General features: G+C 39.5%; 1 protein-coding gene across 3 annotated transcripts in view; it reads left to right on the forward strand.

Moving 5' to 3' along the window:
• atp8a1 (ATPase phospholipid transporting 8A1) overlaps positions 1–15,083 on the forward strand; it is a 362,709-nt gene that overhangs the window by 228,519 nt on the left and 119,107 nt on the right. For all 3 annotated transcript variants that reach the window (XM_080188142.1, XM_080188135.1, XM_080188148.1), the window contains exon 23: positions 5,366–5,430. In XM_080188142.1, the coding sequence (XP_080044268.1) occupies positions 5,366–5,430 (65 nt within the window). The remainder of the gene's footprint in view (positions 1–5,365; positions 5,431–15,083) is intronic.

A 15,083-nucleotide genomic window follows, 5' to 3' on the forward strand; every position in this document is an offset into this window, starting at 1 on the left:
CGTGCCTCCTTACCTTCTGCAATAGCCTCTTGTGAGGTAGCTTGTCAAACGCCTTCTGAAAATCAAGAAAGACCCACGTCCACCGGCTCTCCTCTATCCACCGCCCTAGACACATCCTCATAGAACTCCAATAAATTTGTCAGACACGACTTCCTCTTAACGAAACCGTGCTGCGTCTGCTCTATCAAGCAATTCCCCTCAAGATGCCCAACACCATGCCTTTGCACCAACAGTACCTGCCCTACAGCGAGTAAGCCAATGATCCTCCTAGCAAACTGAATTCAACAAATCTTCACTTCATTTCAGTATCAGAGAGTTAAGAAAAATGCCAGTAATATGAAATCCTGTGAGTCTTGTACCATTAGACATGTCTTCACATCCTCCAATTCAATGTTGAGGGACTATCTGTAGCCAAGAGACATATATTGGCATCTTCACCCAACAGTACACTATCAGTGTAATCTGCATTCAAGGAGCTTTATCTCCCATTAGATAAAGTTGGGAGGTGCAAAGTACATGGTTTCAACCAGCCTAGGCATGGCTGTACCACATTTGTTCAAGCAAATATTGCCGACGCAGTCCATCTGATCTGAATGCATTGGCACTTTACCCCTTGGGCAGCACCAGGGTCACAGGCTGGCACTGTCAAGGTGCCAATGCCCAGGGTGCACCTTAGCACTGCCCATCAGGCATGGGGTCTCATGGGGCGATCAGTGTGGGTTGGGGCCTTCTGCCATTCTGCAGACAGGATTGGTGGGGGAAGGAGACCAGGTTGGAGAGTCTGGTGAAAATAGGTGGTGGGAATAATAGAGAAATTATCTTTTTCAGTGGTACAGTTTATCCTGGGTAACAGTATGGCTGGATCACAGATGGAAGTGATGCCTACTGTGGTTGAAAAGCCAGTGGAAAACAAAATAACTGAGGGCTGCAGGAAGTATATCCTGGGAAGTTTCCTGACTGTGTGGCAACAAAACTACAAAGCCAGAGGTCGAAAGAGGAGGAGGAGAAATCAAAGAGTAAACATAAGGAGGCTGAAGTTCTATTATCGTAGAGTCATAGAGGTTTACAGCATAGAAACAGTTCCTTTGGTCCAGCTTGTCCAACTCGCCCAGTTTTTACCATAAAGTTAGTTCCAATTGACTGTGTTTGGCACATTTCCCTCTATACTCATCTTACCCGGGTAACCGTCTAAATGCTTTTTAAAAGACAAAATTATGCCTGCCTCTTCCACTACTCTGGCAGCTTGTTCCAGACACACTCTGCTTTCTGTGTGAAAAAATTGCCCCTCTGCACTCTTTTGTATCTTTCCCTTCTGACCTTAACCTATGCCCTCTAGTTTTAAACTCCCTTACCTTTGGGAAAAAATGTTGACTACCTATCTTATTTGTGCCCCTCATTATTTTATAGATTTCTGCAAGATTACTCCTAAGCCAGTCCAAGGAAAACAGTCCTAGTCTATCCAGCCTCTCCTTATGCCTCAAACCACCAAGTCCCAGTAGCATCCTAGTAAATCTTTTCTGCACTCTTTCTGATTTAATAATATCCTTTCTATAATAGGGTAACCAGAACTGTACACAATATCAGAAACGGTCTTTGATCAGGTGGTTGGTAAAGAACAAGAACAGGCGGAGGATGAAGCAGATGGAATCACTACAGTGCAGAAGGAGGTCATTGGTCCATCGAACCTGCACTGACAACAATCCCACCCAGGTCCTCTCCCGTAACCCCACATACTTATCTCACTAAACCCATTGACGCTAAGGGGCAATTTAGCATGGCCAATCCACTTAATCAGCATATTGTTGGAGTATGGGAGGAAACCAGAGCACCTGGAGGAAATCCACGCTGACACTAGGAGAATGTGCAAACTCCATACACAGTGATCTGAGACTAAAATCGTGCCCAGGCCCCTGGAGCTGTGAGGCTGTGGTGCTTGCCACTGTGCTGCCCCTAATAAAGATACCTTTAGTTCAGGGTAGTTGGCAGAATTGCAACAGAAAAATGCAGAGATATAATAGTTGTAGCAGAAAACATACACAGGAGAATCTGAGTGTATATTGGAATGTTATTGCTTTAAAAATAATGTCTTAATGAGGAAGTAGAACACTTACATATATTCAGGTGGATGTAAATTGGGAAGATATTCATCAAGTAGTAGTAATGGTGGATTGTAGAAAGGAGATGTTACAGGTAGCACATGATGTTCCAATAAGAGATCATTTAGGAGTAAGGGAGACTCCAGAAAAGTACAAAAACATTTTTATTGGCCTGGACTCCATTATGATGTGGTTGAATTTTGCAATACTTGTCACACATGTAATTGAGTGTGGTGGATGGACTTTGAACCCACCATCCCCTGGCTGGCCTTGGTATTTTCTCACTCCAACTACTCTGTTGTTCTGTCATTTTAATTACCTATTCAAAGATTTGTTAGACATGATATGCCCGCTGCATATCCATGCTGTATTTAGCAAAATGTAAATGCAAGTTCTGTTCTAACACTTAATTCCTTCTCCCCTTGGATGGAAAAATTCTTTCATGGCCTCAATATCCCAAGAACATTGGGTCCATTGGCACTTACCTAGTGTCGACTTTTGATGAATACTTTGAGATTACCCTAAGCTTAAAAAGCCTCTTTCTCAAAATTCAGGTACAGTACAGGTGAGGTACTTATGATTCCTGAGATTTGTGCTCTTGCTGCACAACAGGTGATCCTACTTGTTCATTTTACCTTTGCTGATGGTTTTAGCAATCTAAGTGCATTCCCACCTCCATCTGCTGTGCTATTTCCTTTAAAATAGTCTCATTTAATTTATATTTCTATCATTTATTATCTACTCCCAACAGTAGGTGACATCTACCATTCATCAGTCTAATCTATCCTGAGCCTTCCATATTAGAATAGCATGTTTCCTATTGTTTACTAGTCTCATGTAGTTTGATATCATCTGTAAATTGGGAGGATTTTGCTTCTGTCTGCACTTCCAATCATTTATATTCAGGGAAAACACTGCTGTGAATTTTCTTGGATGTTCTGTGTCTAAACAGTTTGCATTAATATTACAGTGGTTGTTGGGGAGAGTTGTCCAATAGGATGGTCTGCATCCTGTTTTGAAAACAATATAAAAACATCTAATTTTCACATTGTCTTCAGCTTTGTAGAAGTAACAAAAATATACTCTCACTGAAAGGAGAAAAGTGGTAATGGAAATACACGCAGCACATTAAAAGATATTTCTGTGGGTAATTGCAGATGAGGATTATTATTCAGGCCAGATTTGTTCATCCATCCAGAATGAGCCTAAAGTTTTGCATCGATCATTGTTGCATCGCATTAGTTCTTAAATAATTCCAGGATTTTGCTCCAATACTACACCCGGAGTTCACTCCAAGTATTGATCAGTCTCTGTAAATCCATTCTAAAGTTACATTTTAATATTTTGAACTTCTAGTCTTTGTTCTACTTTTGCAATTTAAAGTAAAGTTCTTGGTTTACATTTTCCAAATTAAGTATCTTGTATATCACAAGAAGATTGTCTCTGTTACTTCTTTTCAAGGCTGAGAAACATGAGCTTTCTCCTAGCTTTCCTCATATCTCACCTTTGACACGAGATAACCTCATGCTCCTTTGCTCTACACTATCTCCCCTGTTTTTTTGTGATCAGCAATGAATACGGTGCACAAGCTAAGGACCTGAAAGACGTGGTGTTCCAGCCATTATTCCGGTGGAATCCGGTGGAAGTCAGATCCGGAGTTATTGTTCAGTGTTGTGGAGGGGTGACAGGAGGGGTGCTCTTCCTTTACAAAGCAGGTGGCACAAAGGGGAACATTGCAGGGTAGAGATTCAGTACCCTTTGAAAACCAGAATCGTTTTAAGAAATAGTCACAACTACTGTTATTTTCCCTAATTTAAATGTTGACCTCAAAATTTTTAATTGGATTGGTCTTCACCATGACATGTACAAGCTATGTGGTAATCACATTTCATGTAATGCTGAACCATAAAGTAAATTTCCATGGAAGTCTAAGCCTTTTTACATCCTCTGTTTCTGTCCACCTACAATTTACAGGATGTTAAAGATGGGCCAAATGGCCTGTTTCTGCACTGTGGGGATTCTGTGATTCATTTGTGACCATAACTGGCATTCTCTCATGTGCTGAGGGTCTTGGCTTCTCACCGAAGTTAGGCCATCAGTGAAGTTCAGAAATGTGTGCACATTATGATCATCAAGGACATCAAAGCAAATTAAGTAATAATTTCACTTAAACCTAGTTACAGTTTAAACAATTGTTCAAGACTTTTTTGTTAGCTTGTGATAGTGACAATGCTGTCAAATTAATGTTACATGATCAGATCGATATGTTCTATTTAAAAATCAGAAAATATTGCATTGAAATTGTTTCTAACGAGGTTTCCCACATCCTTCGCCCCATGAGGCAATACTTTAATTCATTTTTTTAATATCCTGTTAAGTAAATGTTTATGATTTTCAAACGCTGTATTGCAGATGCTGCTAGTATTTTGCAATTTGTAAGTGCCAAGCAGCAGTCAAAAGGATTAGTATATAGCAAGTGAAAAATATGCTAAAAGAAAATAAAATTAGCATTTGGTAGGGATTAATTTTTCATGTTGGATTAAGGTATGCATGTCTTTTCTTGATTTTCTGGACCACCTTTTTTGATTTGTTTCCCAGCCATTTTGACAATTGTCCCAGAGGAAGAACCAAGGGCAGGATGAGCTATGAAAATTGCACTCAATTTTAGCTCATTCCTTCAGGAACAGAGGTTCAAATCCGCAAGTTAATAGTTGGTTGTGACTATTTACTACTTGTTACACCTAGACTTCTCAGCTCTGAACATTTCATTAAAATGTTAAAATTGAGGAGATTATTCTAATAGTGATGAGCTTTGAATCAATTCCTGTTTGATAATTAACAGACCAACCTCAATGTTGATCAAATAATTCAGATTGTACTAACAAGACTACAAAACAAGACAATGTTTACAGCCATGGAAGTATTTGTATGTGTATATATATATATAATAAAATGTTCAGATAAGATGCTCTTTCAATAAAATGCTCTTTCAAATCCGCAAGTCAAAGGTAAAAATCTGAGCATTGTACATGTCTTGTTACATTGTTGTTCAATTCATAATGTTATATAGACCTGAACTTTATTAATGTGAAACACAAAATAAATGCAGAGTAGACTTGAGGGGCAGAATGATCTACTCCTGCTCCTATTTCTCAATTACGAGTCATATTCCCAAGTCCACCAATCATAAAACTATACTATAGTGGAAGTTATACAACAGTTTGCATTTCTGTCGAACTGAACTTTTTTATTTTGTTTTTTCTAAACAGGACATGCATGTAAACTTCTGACCAAAAACATGGGTCTTATGGTTCTAAATACACACACTCTCGATGTAAGTATTTGATGCCTCTAAGGTATTGTGTCCAGTAAATTGCAAATGAAATTAATTGTTCATATTAATTCTGACTAAATCTTTTAATTAAATCATGTAAATCCCACATTGAAGTTTTTTAAAAAGTCATTTGGGCACAAAATTGTCTTGGATAGTAATACAATAGACACGATTTGACAGCATGGTTCACACTTTGCTCAATTTTTTTCCCTATTGTAAGAGGGTTCGGTTCAGTGAATTGAGTCTCTGATTAGCCAATGTAACATTTTTGAGCAGAACCAAAGGAGAAGACTCTAAATCAGTATTTGGCTTAAATATCTACTTATCTGAAGCAATCCCTAAATACTGGACACTTGTCTATAAAATATATCTGACTAACGTTAATGTGATGCTCATATTTTTCTCTGAAACTGTCAACTTTGCCATCAATTAGCTGTTAATCACCTCGAAAACCAATTTACTGTTTATTTTTACCTATATTAGTTTTTTAATTAATATGGGTCCTTTGTATTGAGAGTATCTTTGTGTTGATGTCTGTGTCTTTTGCAAAGAATTCTTTCATTTTTACGTGAAATGAAAGAGGAACTTTATAATGCTTTCTTTTTCTCTTGTGATATTAACTCTTAGCTGTACTACTGGAATGCTAGTTATTTTTCAGCAATTAGTCATTGTTTATGCATCAAAGTGACTGTTAGCAAGTTATTCAGTCACAGTTGCAATATAACAGAGATCGATACAATACTGGTCTAATGGCCACATCTGCGCAAGTCAATCAGGGGTTACTGGACCACATAAGTCTGACTAAATTTCATTTCTGTAATTCTGAGGCCACTTCTACCACACTTCTTACTGTACTAAATGTTAGTACAGCACAAATCAGAGTTGAACCTGGGAATTTCCTATTCTATAACTTGGCTACTAACAGGGAGTTAGAAGGACAAAAAGGGATCACAAAATGTCCTTGGCAGATAGGATTAAGGAGAATCCCGAGGCATTTTATACATACGTTAAGAACAAGAGGGTTATCAGACAAAGAGTCAGACCTCTTGAGAACAAAGGAGGGGAGTTATGCTTAGAACCCAAGGAAGTACATGAGATCCTAAATGAATACTTGCATCAGTATTCACAAAAGAAAGGGACATGTTGATTGGTAGAGTCTCAGAGGGATGTGTAGACCCGTTAGAACAAATTGCAATTACAAGAGAGGAAGTGTTAGGCGTTTTAAGCAGCATTAAGGTAGACAAATACCCAGGGCCAGGTGGCATCTGTCCTAGATTACTGAGAGACAAGAGAATGAAATTGCTGGGCCTCTAACAGAAATCTTTGTTTCTTTATTGGACAGACGTAAGGTCCCAGAGGATTGGAGGATAGCAAATGTGGTCCCGATATTTAAGAAGGGTAGCAAGGATAACCTGGGTAATCATAGGCCAGTGAGCTTGATGTCTGTGGTAGGGAAATTGTTGGAGAAGATTCTTAGAGACAGGATCTATACGCATTTGGAACTGAATTGCCTCAATAGCAATAGACAACATGGTTTTGTATGAGGGAGGTCGTGCCTCACAAATTTGGTTGAGTTTTTTGAGGAGGTGACAAAAATGATTGACGAGGGAAGGACCGTGGATATCGTCATCTACATGGATTTTAGTAAAGCATTTGATAAGAACCCTCATGGCAGGCTGGTGCAAAAGATTAAATCTCACAGGATCAAAGGTGAACTAGCTAGATGGGTACAGAACTGGCTTGGCCATAGAAGACAGAGGGTAGCAATGGAGGGGTCTTTTTTCTGATTGCAGGTAAGAACATAAGAAATAGGAGTAGGCCATCTAGCCCCTCAAGCCTGCCCCGTAATTCAACAAGATCATGGCTGATCTGATAGTTGTTCAGTTCCACTTACCCGCCTGCTCCCCATAACCCTTCCCTTATTCATCATAAATCTATCTACCTGTGACTTAAACACATTTAACAAGGTAGCCTCCACTGCTTCAATGGGCAGAGAATTCCAAAGATTCACTACCCTCAGAGAAGAAATTCCTCCTCAAATCTGTTCTAAATTGACTTCCCCTTATTTTGAGGCTGTGCCCTCTAGTTCTTGTTTCCTTTCTAAGTGGAAATAATCTCTCTGCTTCTACCCTATCTAGCCCCTTCATTATCTTATATGTCTCTATAAGATCTCCCCTCGGCCTTCTAAACTCCAACGAGTACAGGCCCAGTCTACTCAATCTCTCCTCATAAGCTAACCTCCTCATCTCCAGAATCAACCTGGTGAACCTTCTCTGCACTCCCTCCAAAGCCAATACATCCTTTCGCAAATAAGGGGACCAAAATTGCACACAGTACTCCAGTTGCGGCCTCACCAGTACCTTGTACAATTGCAGCAAGACCTCCCTGCTTTTATACTCCATCCCTCATGATAAAGGCCAATATTCCATTTGCCTTCTTGATCATCTGCAAACTGAGTTTTTGCGATTCATGCACAAGGACCCGCAGGTTCCTCTGCACAGTAGCATGTTGTAATTTTTCACCATTTAAATAATAGTCCATTTTATTATTATTCCTTCCAAAGTGGATAACCTCACATTTGCCAACATTATACTCCATCTGCCAGATCCTTGCCCACTCACTTAGCCTATCCAAATTTCTCTGCAGACTTTTTGCGTCCTTCACGCAATTTGCTTTCCCACTCACCTTTGTGTTATCCACAAACTTTGTTACCCTATACTCGTCCCCTCCTCCAGATCGTCTATGTAAATGGTAAACAGTTGAGGCTGTGGCACACCACTAGTCACCAACTGCCAACCGGAAAAGCACCCATTTATTCCAACTCTGTTTTCTATTAGATAGCCAATCCTCAATCCACGCTAACACTTTACCCCCAATTCCGTGTTCCTTAATCTTATGCAGCAACCTTTTGTGAGGCACCTTATTGAACGTCTTCTGGAAATCTAAAAACACCACATCCACCAGTTCCCCTCTGTCAACCGCACTCATTACATCTTCTTAAAAATTCAGTAAATTCGTCAAACATAACTTTCCCTTCATGAATCCATGCTGCGTCTGCTTGATTGAACCATTCTTTTCCAGGTGTCCCGCTACTGCATCTTAATGATGGATTCCAGCATTTTCCCAACTATGGACGTTAAGCTAACCAGCCTGTAGTTACCCGCCTTTTGTCTACCTCCTTTTTTAAACAGTAGGGTTACATTGGCTGTTTTCCTTCCCAGCGTCCAGCGAATTTTGATAAATTACAACTAACGCATCTGCTATTACTTCTGCCGTTTTTTTTAATACCCTGAGATACATTCCATTCGGACCCAGGGACTTGTCTACCTTTAGTCCCATTAGTCTACCAAGCACTACCTCTTTAGTAATGGTAATTGTTTTAAGGTCCTCACCCCCTACAGTCTCATGACCGTCAATTATTGGTATGCTATTTGTGTCCTCTACTGTGAAGACCGATACAAAAAAACTATTTCCTCGTTTCCCATTATTAAAACCCCCTTCTCATCGTCTAAAGGTCCAACATTTACTTCAGCCACTCTTTTCTGTTTTATATATTTGTAAAAACTTTTACTATCAGTTTTTATAGTTTGTGCTAGTTTAGTTTCATAATCTATCTTCCCTTTCTTTATCGCTTTCTTAGTAGTTCTTTGTTATTTTTTAAAGCTTTCCCAATCTTCTAGTTCCCCACTAATTTTGGCCACTCTGTATGCATTGATTTTTAATTTGATACTCCTTTAGTTCCTTAGTTATCCACAGCTGGTTATCCCTTTTCTTACATTCCTCCTTTTTCACTGGAATATATTTTTGCTGAGTACTGAGAAAAAATCTCCTTAAAAATCCTCCACTGTTCCTCAGCTGTCCTACCAACTAGTCTGTGCTCCCAGTTTCCATTAGCCAACTCCGCCCTCATCCTATTGTACTCCCCTCTGTTCAAGCGGAGGACACTGGTTTGGGACCCTACTTTCTCACCCTCCATCTGTATTAGAAGTTCAACCATATTGTGATCACTCATTCCAAGAGGATCCCTCACAAGAGATCATTAATTTTAACTGTCTCATTACACAGGACCAGATCCAAGATAGCTCGCTCCCTCGTAGGTTCTGTAACATACTGTTTGAGGAAACTGTCCCGACAGCATTCTAAGAACTCTTCCTCATGTCCACCGTGTCCGACTTGAGTCGACCAATCAATATGTAGGTTAAAATCCCCCATGATTATTGCTGTTCCGTTTTTACATGCATCTGTTATTTACTTGTTTATAGCCCATCCCACCTCAAAGTTATTATTTGGGGGCCTATAGACCACGTCCACCAGTGACTTCTTCCCCTTACTGTTCCTGATCTCCACCCGCATTGATTCCACGTTTTGCTCCTTAGAGCCTATATTGTCTTTCGCTACCGCCCTGACGTTATCCTTAATTAACAGACCTACCCCGCCTCCTTTTCCTCCCTGTCTATCCTTCTGAAATGTCTGATACCCTCAGACTGATACCCTGTGCCTAGAATGCATTACCAAGCAAGGTGGTTGAGGTAGACATGTTAGGATCATTTAAGACTTATCTAGATAGCCACATGAACGGATTGGGAATAGAGGTCTGTGACTTGTATTCCGCAAGGCTCTGTACTAGGACCTCTGCTGTTTGTAATGTGTATAAATGATTTGGAAGAAGATGTAACTGGTCTGATTAGTAAGTTTGCGGACGACACAAAGATTGCTGGAGTTGCGGATAGTGATGAACATTGTCAGAGAATACCAGCAGGATATAGATAGGCTGAAAAATTGGGCAGAGAAATGGCAGATGGAATTTAATCTAGATAAATGCGAAGTGATGCATTTTGGTAGATTAAATGCAGAGGGGAGCTATACAGTAAATGGCAGAACCATCAGGAGTATAGTCACACAGAGGGATCTGCGTGTGCAAGTCCAGAGATCCTTAAAGTTGGCAGCACAGATTGAAAAGGTGGTGAAGAAGGCATATGGCATGCTTGCCTTTATTGGACGGGGCAAAGAGTATAAAAGTTGGCATATGATGTTGCAGTTATATACAACGTTGGTTAGATCACATTTGGAATACTGCATCCAGTTCTGGTCGCCACACTACCAGAAGGACATGGAGGCTTTGGAGAGAGTACAGAAAAGGTTTACCAGGATGTTGCCTGGTATGGAGGGTATTAGCTATGAGGTGAGTTGAGTAAATCAGGGTTATTCTCCTGGAAAGACAGAGGTTGAGGGGCGACCTGGTGAGAAATGATAAACACAAGGGGTCACAAGTTCAATGTAAGCAGGGGGCAAGTCTCAATACACATATGTGGGGGACGTATTTCACACAGGGTGGTGGGGGCCTGGAATGCACTACCAAGCAAAGTGGTTGAGGCAGACATGCTACGTTAATTTAAGACTTATCTAGATAGCCACATGAACAGACTAGGAATAGAGGGATACAAACAAATGGTCTAGTTAGGAACATATGATTGGTGCAGGCTTGGACGGCCAAAGCACCTGTTCCTGTGCTGTGTTGTTCTTTGTTTCTTTGTTACTTGCTGGATAAATCCATTTAGCTACTGGCAAAGCCCTAAACTCTAGATTTAATGAGCGCTAAAAGACTGCCAATCTTAATGTCATGGGAACAATGTTGTGGTTTAATGCCTCCTTTACACTACACAGTTGCCTCAATGCAAAGTTTTCATAATCTAAGAGTGGCATTAGATTTCAAGCTATCCAGTAAAATCGTATTTGCCAATGTAGTTGAAATTTATTCTGCCTATTTATCCAGCCAAGCAACATCAGGTGGCTTGTTATACTACTCATTGCTCTTGCTGCCATTCTTTGCATTAGACTAGAAATTTAGTGTTGCATTCCATCAAGAGAGAATTCAGGTACGTTCAAGGTACTTTCCGACATGGGGGAAAGATGAGGCTGTCTGGATGTCGAGAAAAATCAAGAGTGAGATGAAATAGAGAAAAAGAGCATATGACTGATTTCCAGTTGATAAAACAAGTGAGATCCAGGGTAATTATAGAAAGTTCAGAGCGGAAGTGAAAAAGGAAATGAGAAGCCATATGGAATATTAAGAGACTGGCAGCTAGCATAAGATGGAATCCTGAAGTTTTTATGAGCACATAAATAGTAAAAAGATATTAAGTGAAAGAATGAGGCCAAATAGCAACTATCAAGGCAGCCTAAGTATGGAGGGAGAGGACATGGGTGAATATGTCCTTTTTACATCTTTGCCAAGCAAGAAGATGCTGCCAAAGTCATAGAGAAAGAAAATGTATTTGGGATGCTGGATGGGCTAAAAGTTGATGAAGATGGAGTATAAGAAAGGGTGGCTCTACTAAACATTTGTAAGGCACCAGGATTGGATCAGAGGCATCCATGGACACTGAGGAAGTGAGGGTGGATATTGCAGAGACACTGGCCATAATTTTGCAATTCTCCTTAGATACAGAAGGGTTCCAGAGGGATGGTGAATTATAAATGTTACAACCTTGCTCAAGAAAGAGAATAAACACAACAGCTATGGTCCAGGCAGTTAATTGTGATGGTGAATGAGTTTTTAGAAACACTGGTCTGGGACAAAATTAGAATAGCTGTTTCAACAAGTGTAGATTAAACTTGAGAAAGTCAACATGGATTTGTTCAAGGCAACCCGTGTTTAACTTGATTAAATTGTTTGATGAGGTAATGGAGATGTTTGATGAGATGTACATGGACTTCCAAAAGATGTTTGGTAAAGTGCAACATAATAGACTTGCCACCAAAGTTGAAGCCCACAGAATAAAAGGAAATGTAACAGCATAGATATGAAACCAAAAGAGAAAAGAGCTGAAGTTTCGAGTCCAGATGACCCTTTTTCTCCTTCCAGATGCTGCCAGACCTGCTGAGATTTTCTAGCATTTTCTCTTTTGGTTTCAGATTCCATCATCCACAGTAATTTCCATTTATCCAGCTTGGATATGAATTTAATTCAGTGACTCTAAACTGAGTAGTGGTGAATGGTTCTATGAAGGTATGAGGGACTTCAGCAATCTGGGTAGATTGGCAAAGTTGGGCTTGTTCTCCTTAAGAAAGAAATAGCTCAGGAACGACATCATCAAATGGATTAGAATCACGAGAAATCTGTAGTAGATAGAAATTATTCTCATTAGCAGTGAGGTTGACAACTAGAGGACATAAATTTAATATGATTACCAAAAAACTCAACACCGACGTGAGACTACTTTTTTATGCACCAAGTAGTGAGGATTTAGAACATATTGTCTGAGTGTGTGGTGGAGGCAGGGACAATTGAGTTTCCAAAGGGAATTGGAGAAGCATTGAAAGAGAGAATTTGTAGGTTTTCAGGAAAAGGTCAGAAGAGTGGGGCTTAAACATTTGTTCTTGCAGAGAAAGCTGACATGAACATGATGGGCTGAAAGGCCTCCTAATGCACTGTACCTATTCTGTGATTCTATAAACTCTCTGATGTTGCATTGCCCTTCAACACATATTAATGAAGATAAGACTTCTACAATTGCATTACCTCAATGTACTTATGCTGTGTCAGTTCCAGTCTGAATCATGGGGAAAAGAAACAGGTCCATAAAACTAATATATGCCATGATATGCACACTCCCTTTTTTTGGTTTATTGCCTGGATGACTTTTCTCAACTCTTATTGCCTTTTTGCACAAGTCATTGATTCTGACCAGATTCAGACACATTGCAAATTAAGGAGAATAACTGCATTTGTACGCACGTGTAAACACACACTTCAGGGAAATGTGAACTCTGTATTATAATATAACCAAAAAACTTGAATCAGCAGTAGGTCTGTGCTGTAGAGTATAGATTCACACAAGCTGCACACCCTCCTCTCCAAAAAAAGACACCAGGAGAAGAGTTTTTTTCCTGTAGTTGAGTGAGTCTAGTACTAGTATGCTTTTGAACTCTGATGTATATTTTAGTAACTGTTCTTCAGCTGACATAATTGCTTGTATCAGAGGCTGAATTAATTTGCTTTTAAGCTAACAATTCTCGGCCCTATATGAATGTCCTGGTGTTTTTGTTTAACAATCATTAAAGATAATTTTACTCCCATTTTAACAAGTTGCAGCACAGCACGTTATAATGGTACAATATAGCTGCGTGAATATGAACACTGTACTTCATTACAATTTTAGATACCAGCAATCACATGCAAATCCACACTCTCCCCTAATTGGTCTTACATCTTCTCATCTCTCTTGGCCATTAGTGGATTGCTCCAAAGAATATTAACAATTTAATTCTTAATATGCTAATTGGAAAGTCCCTGTAGGATTCTCAAAAATTCCAACCAAGTTGTTTACCTGCAGTTGGGTATAACGATAGGACTGATTGCACTTTCCAGTTGAGAGATTGGATCCTGTGGGAAGTTTACGTTCCATCAAATGCAAATATATTGTATTTCAAATCAATGTTAGACAATGTAGAGGTTGAAGTGCACTGTCTTTATCCCAAGAAAAGTTAGCTGGATTATCCCATTTTATTATATATGTGTAAACTTTCTCATGGTTTTCTTCAGAGTTGGAATACTTTTTCTTAAATAATACTAATAATAAATAATAATAAAAACTGTTCTATATTTCAAGTGACATATTCCTATCCATGATGGAACTCTTTTGCTCTTTGAGATATTTTCTTCCTTCATTCCTTTTGGTTTCCCCAAACCAGCTTCTCTGTGACTGAAAAGATTGAAATTGAAGTGTTTTACAGGAATGGCTTTTGACAGAAGAATTTTATGTTCAGAATTCTGAAAATTCCCTTGAGCCTCTTTTTTTTTTCTGCACTGTAAACATATCCAGTTTAGCAGTCTTCGTGTTTAAATATTTTTATCCCAGGTATCACTTCAGTTGCCCATCTGTGCAGCCAAAGCTGAATGCCACTATTGCTTTAGGGTGAACTGTATTTGAAATCAGACTGAACTGATGCTCTATACATAACTACTATTGCTTCTTGGGACTTGAAACCATTCTTGTTGCAAACTCTTAGAGTATATTTGTTGCCTTTACTTCTGTAATGCACTGTCCAAATGCTTTTAACAGGTTGTACACAAATGCCTCATTCAACTACCATTCACCTTAAATAGTGAAAAATAATTGAAATTACCACAAGTTATCTTCTATGATTGACAGTAAACCCATGCTAATTTCTCTCATAGCTATCAGTCATTTTAATGTCTGAAATAAAAGCTATAGGGTCGGCTGAAGGCAATAAGTATCTCAGCTCCTGATTTCCCCAAATTCTCTCCTCAACCTACAAAGCAGAAGTCAAGAGTGTAATAAAATATTCTCTACTTCCCTGGATGGATGCAGCTGCAACAACACTCGAGGATTAACATCATCCAGGACAAAGCAGTCTGCTGGATTAACAAGCCATCCACCGGCTTAAGCATTCACTCCCTCCAACATCAGTATACTGTGGCTGGAAATGTTAATGTCAACAGGGTGCACTGCCGTAGCTACCCAAGGATTCTCCAAAGCCCATGCCCTCTATCATCTAAAAGGACAAGGGCAGCAGGTACATGGGGATACAGTCATATTTAAGTCCTCTCCAAGACACTTCCATCCTGGCATTTCCAATATATTCATTGCTTTATTGGTACTCAACTGAGTGCCTTTATCACATGCAAT

Source organism: Carcharhinus amblyrhynchos, chromosome 1 (genome assembly GCF_965287045.1).
Source record: "Carcharhinus amblyrhynchos chromosome 1, sCarAmb.v2.hapA, whole genome shotgun sequence".
Lineage (NCBI taxonomy): Eukaryota > Metazoa > Chordata > Chondrichthyes > Carcharhiniformes > Carcharhinidae > Carcharhinus > Carcharhinus amblyrhynchos.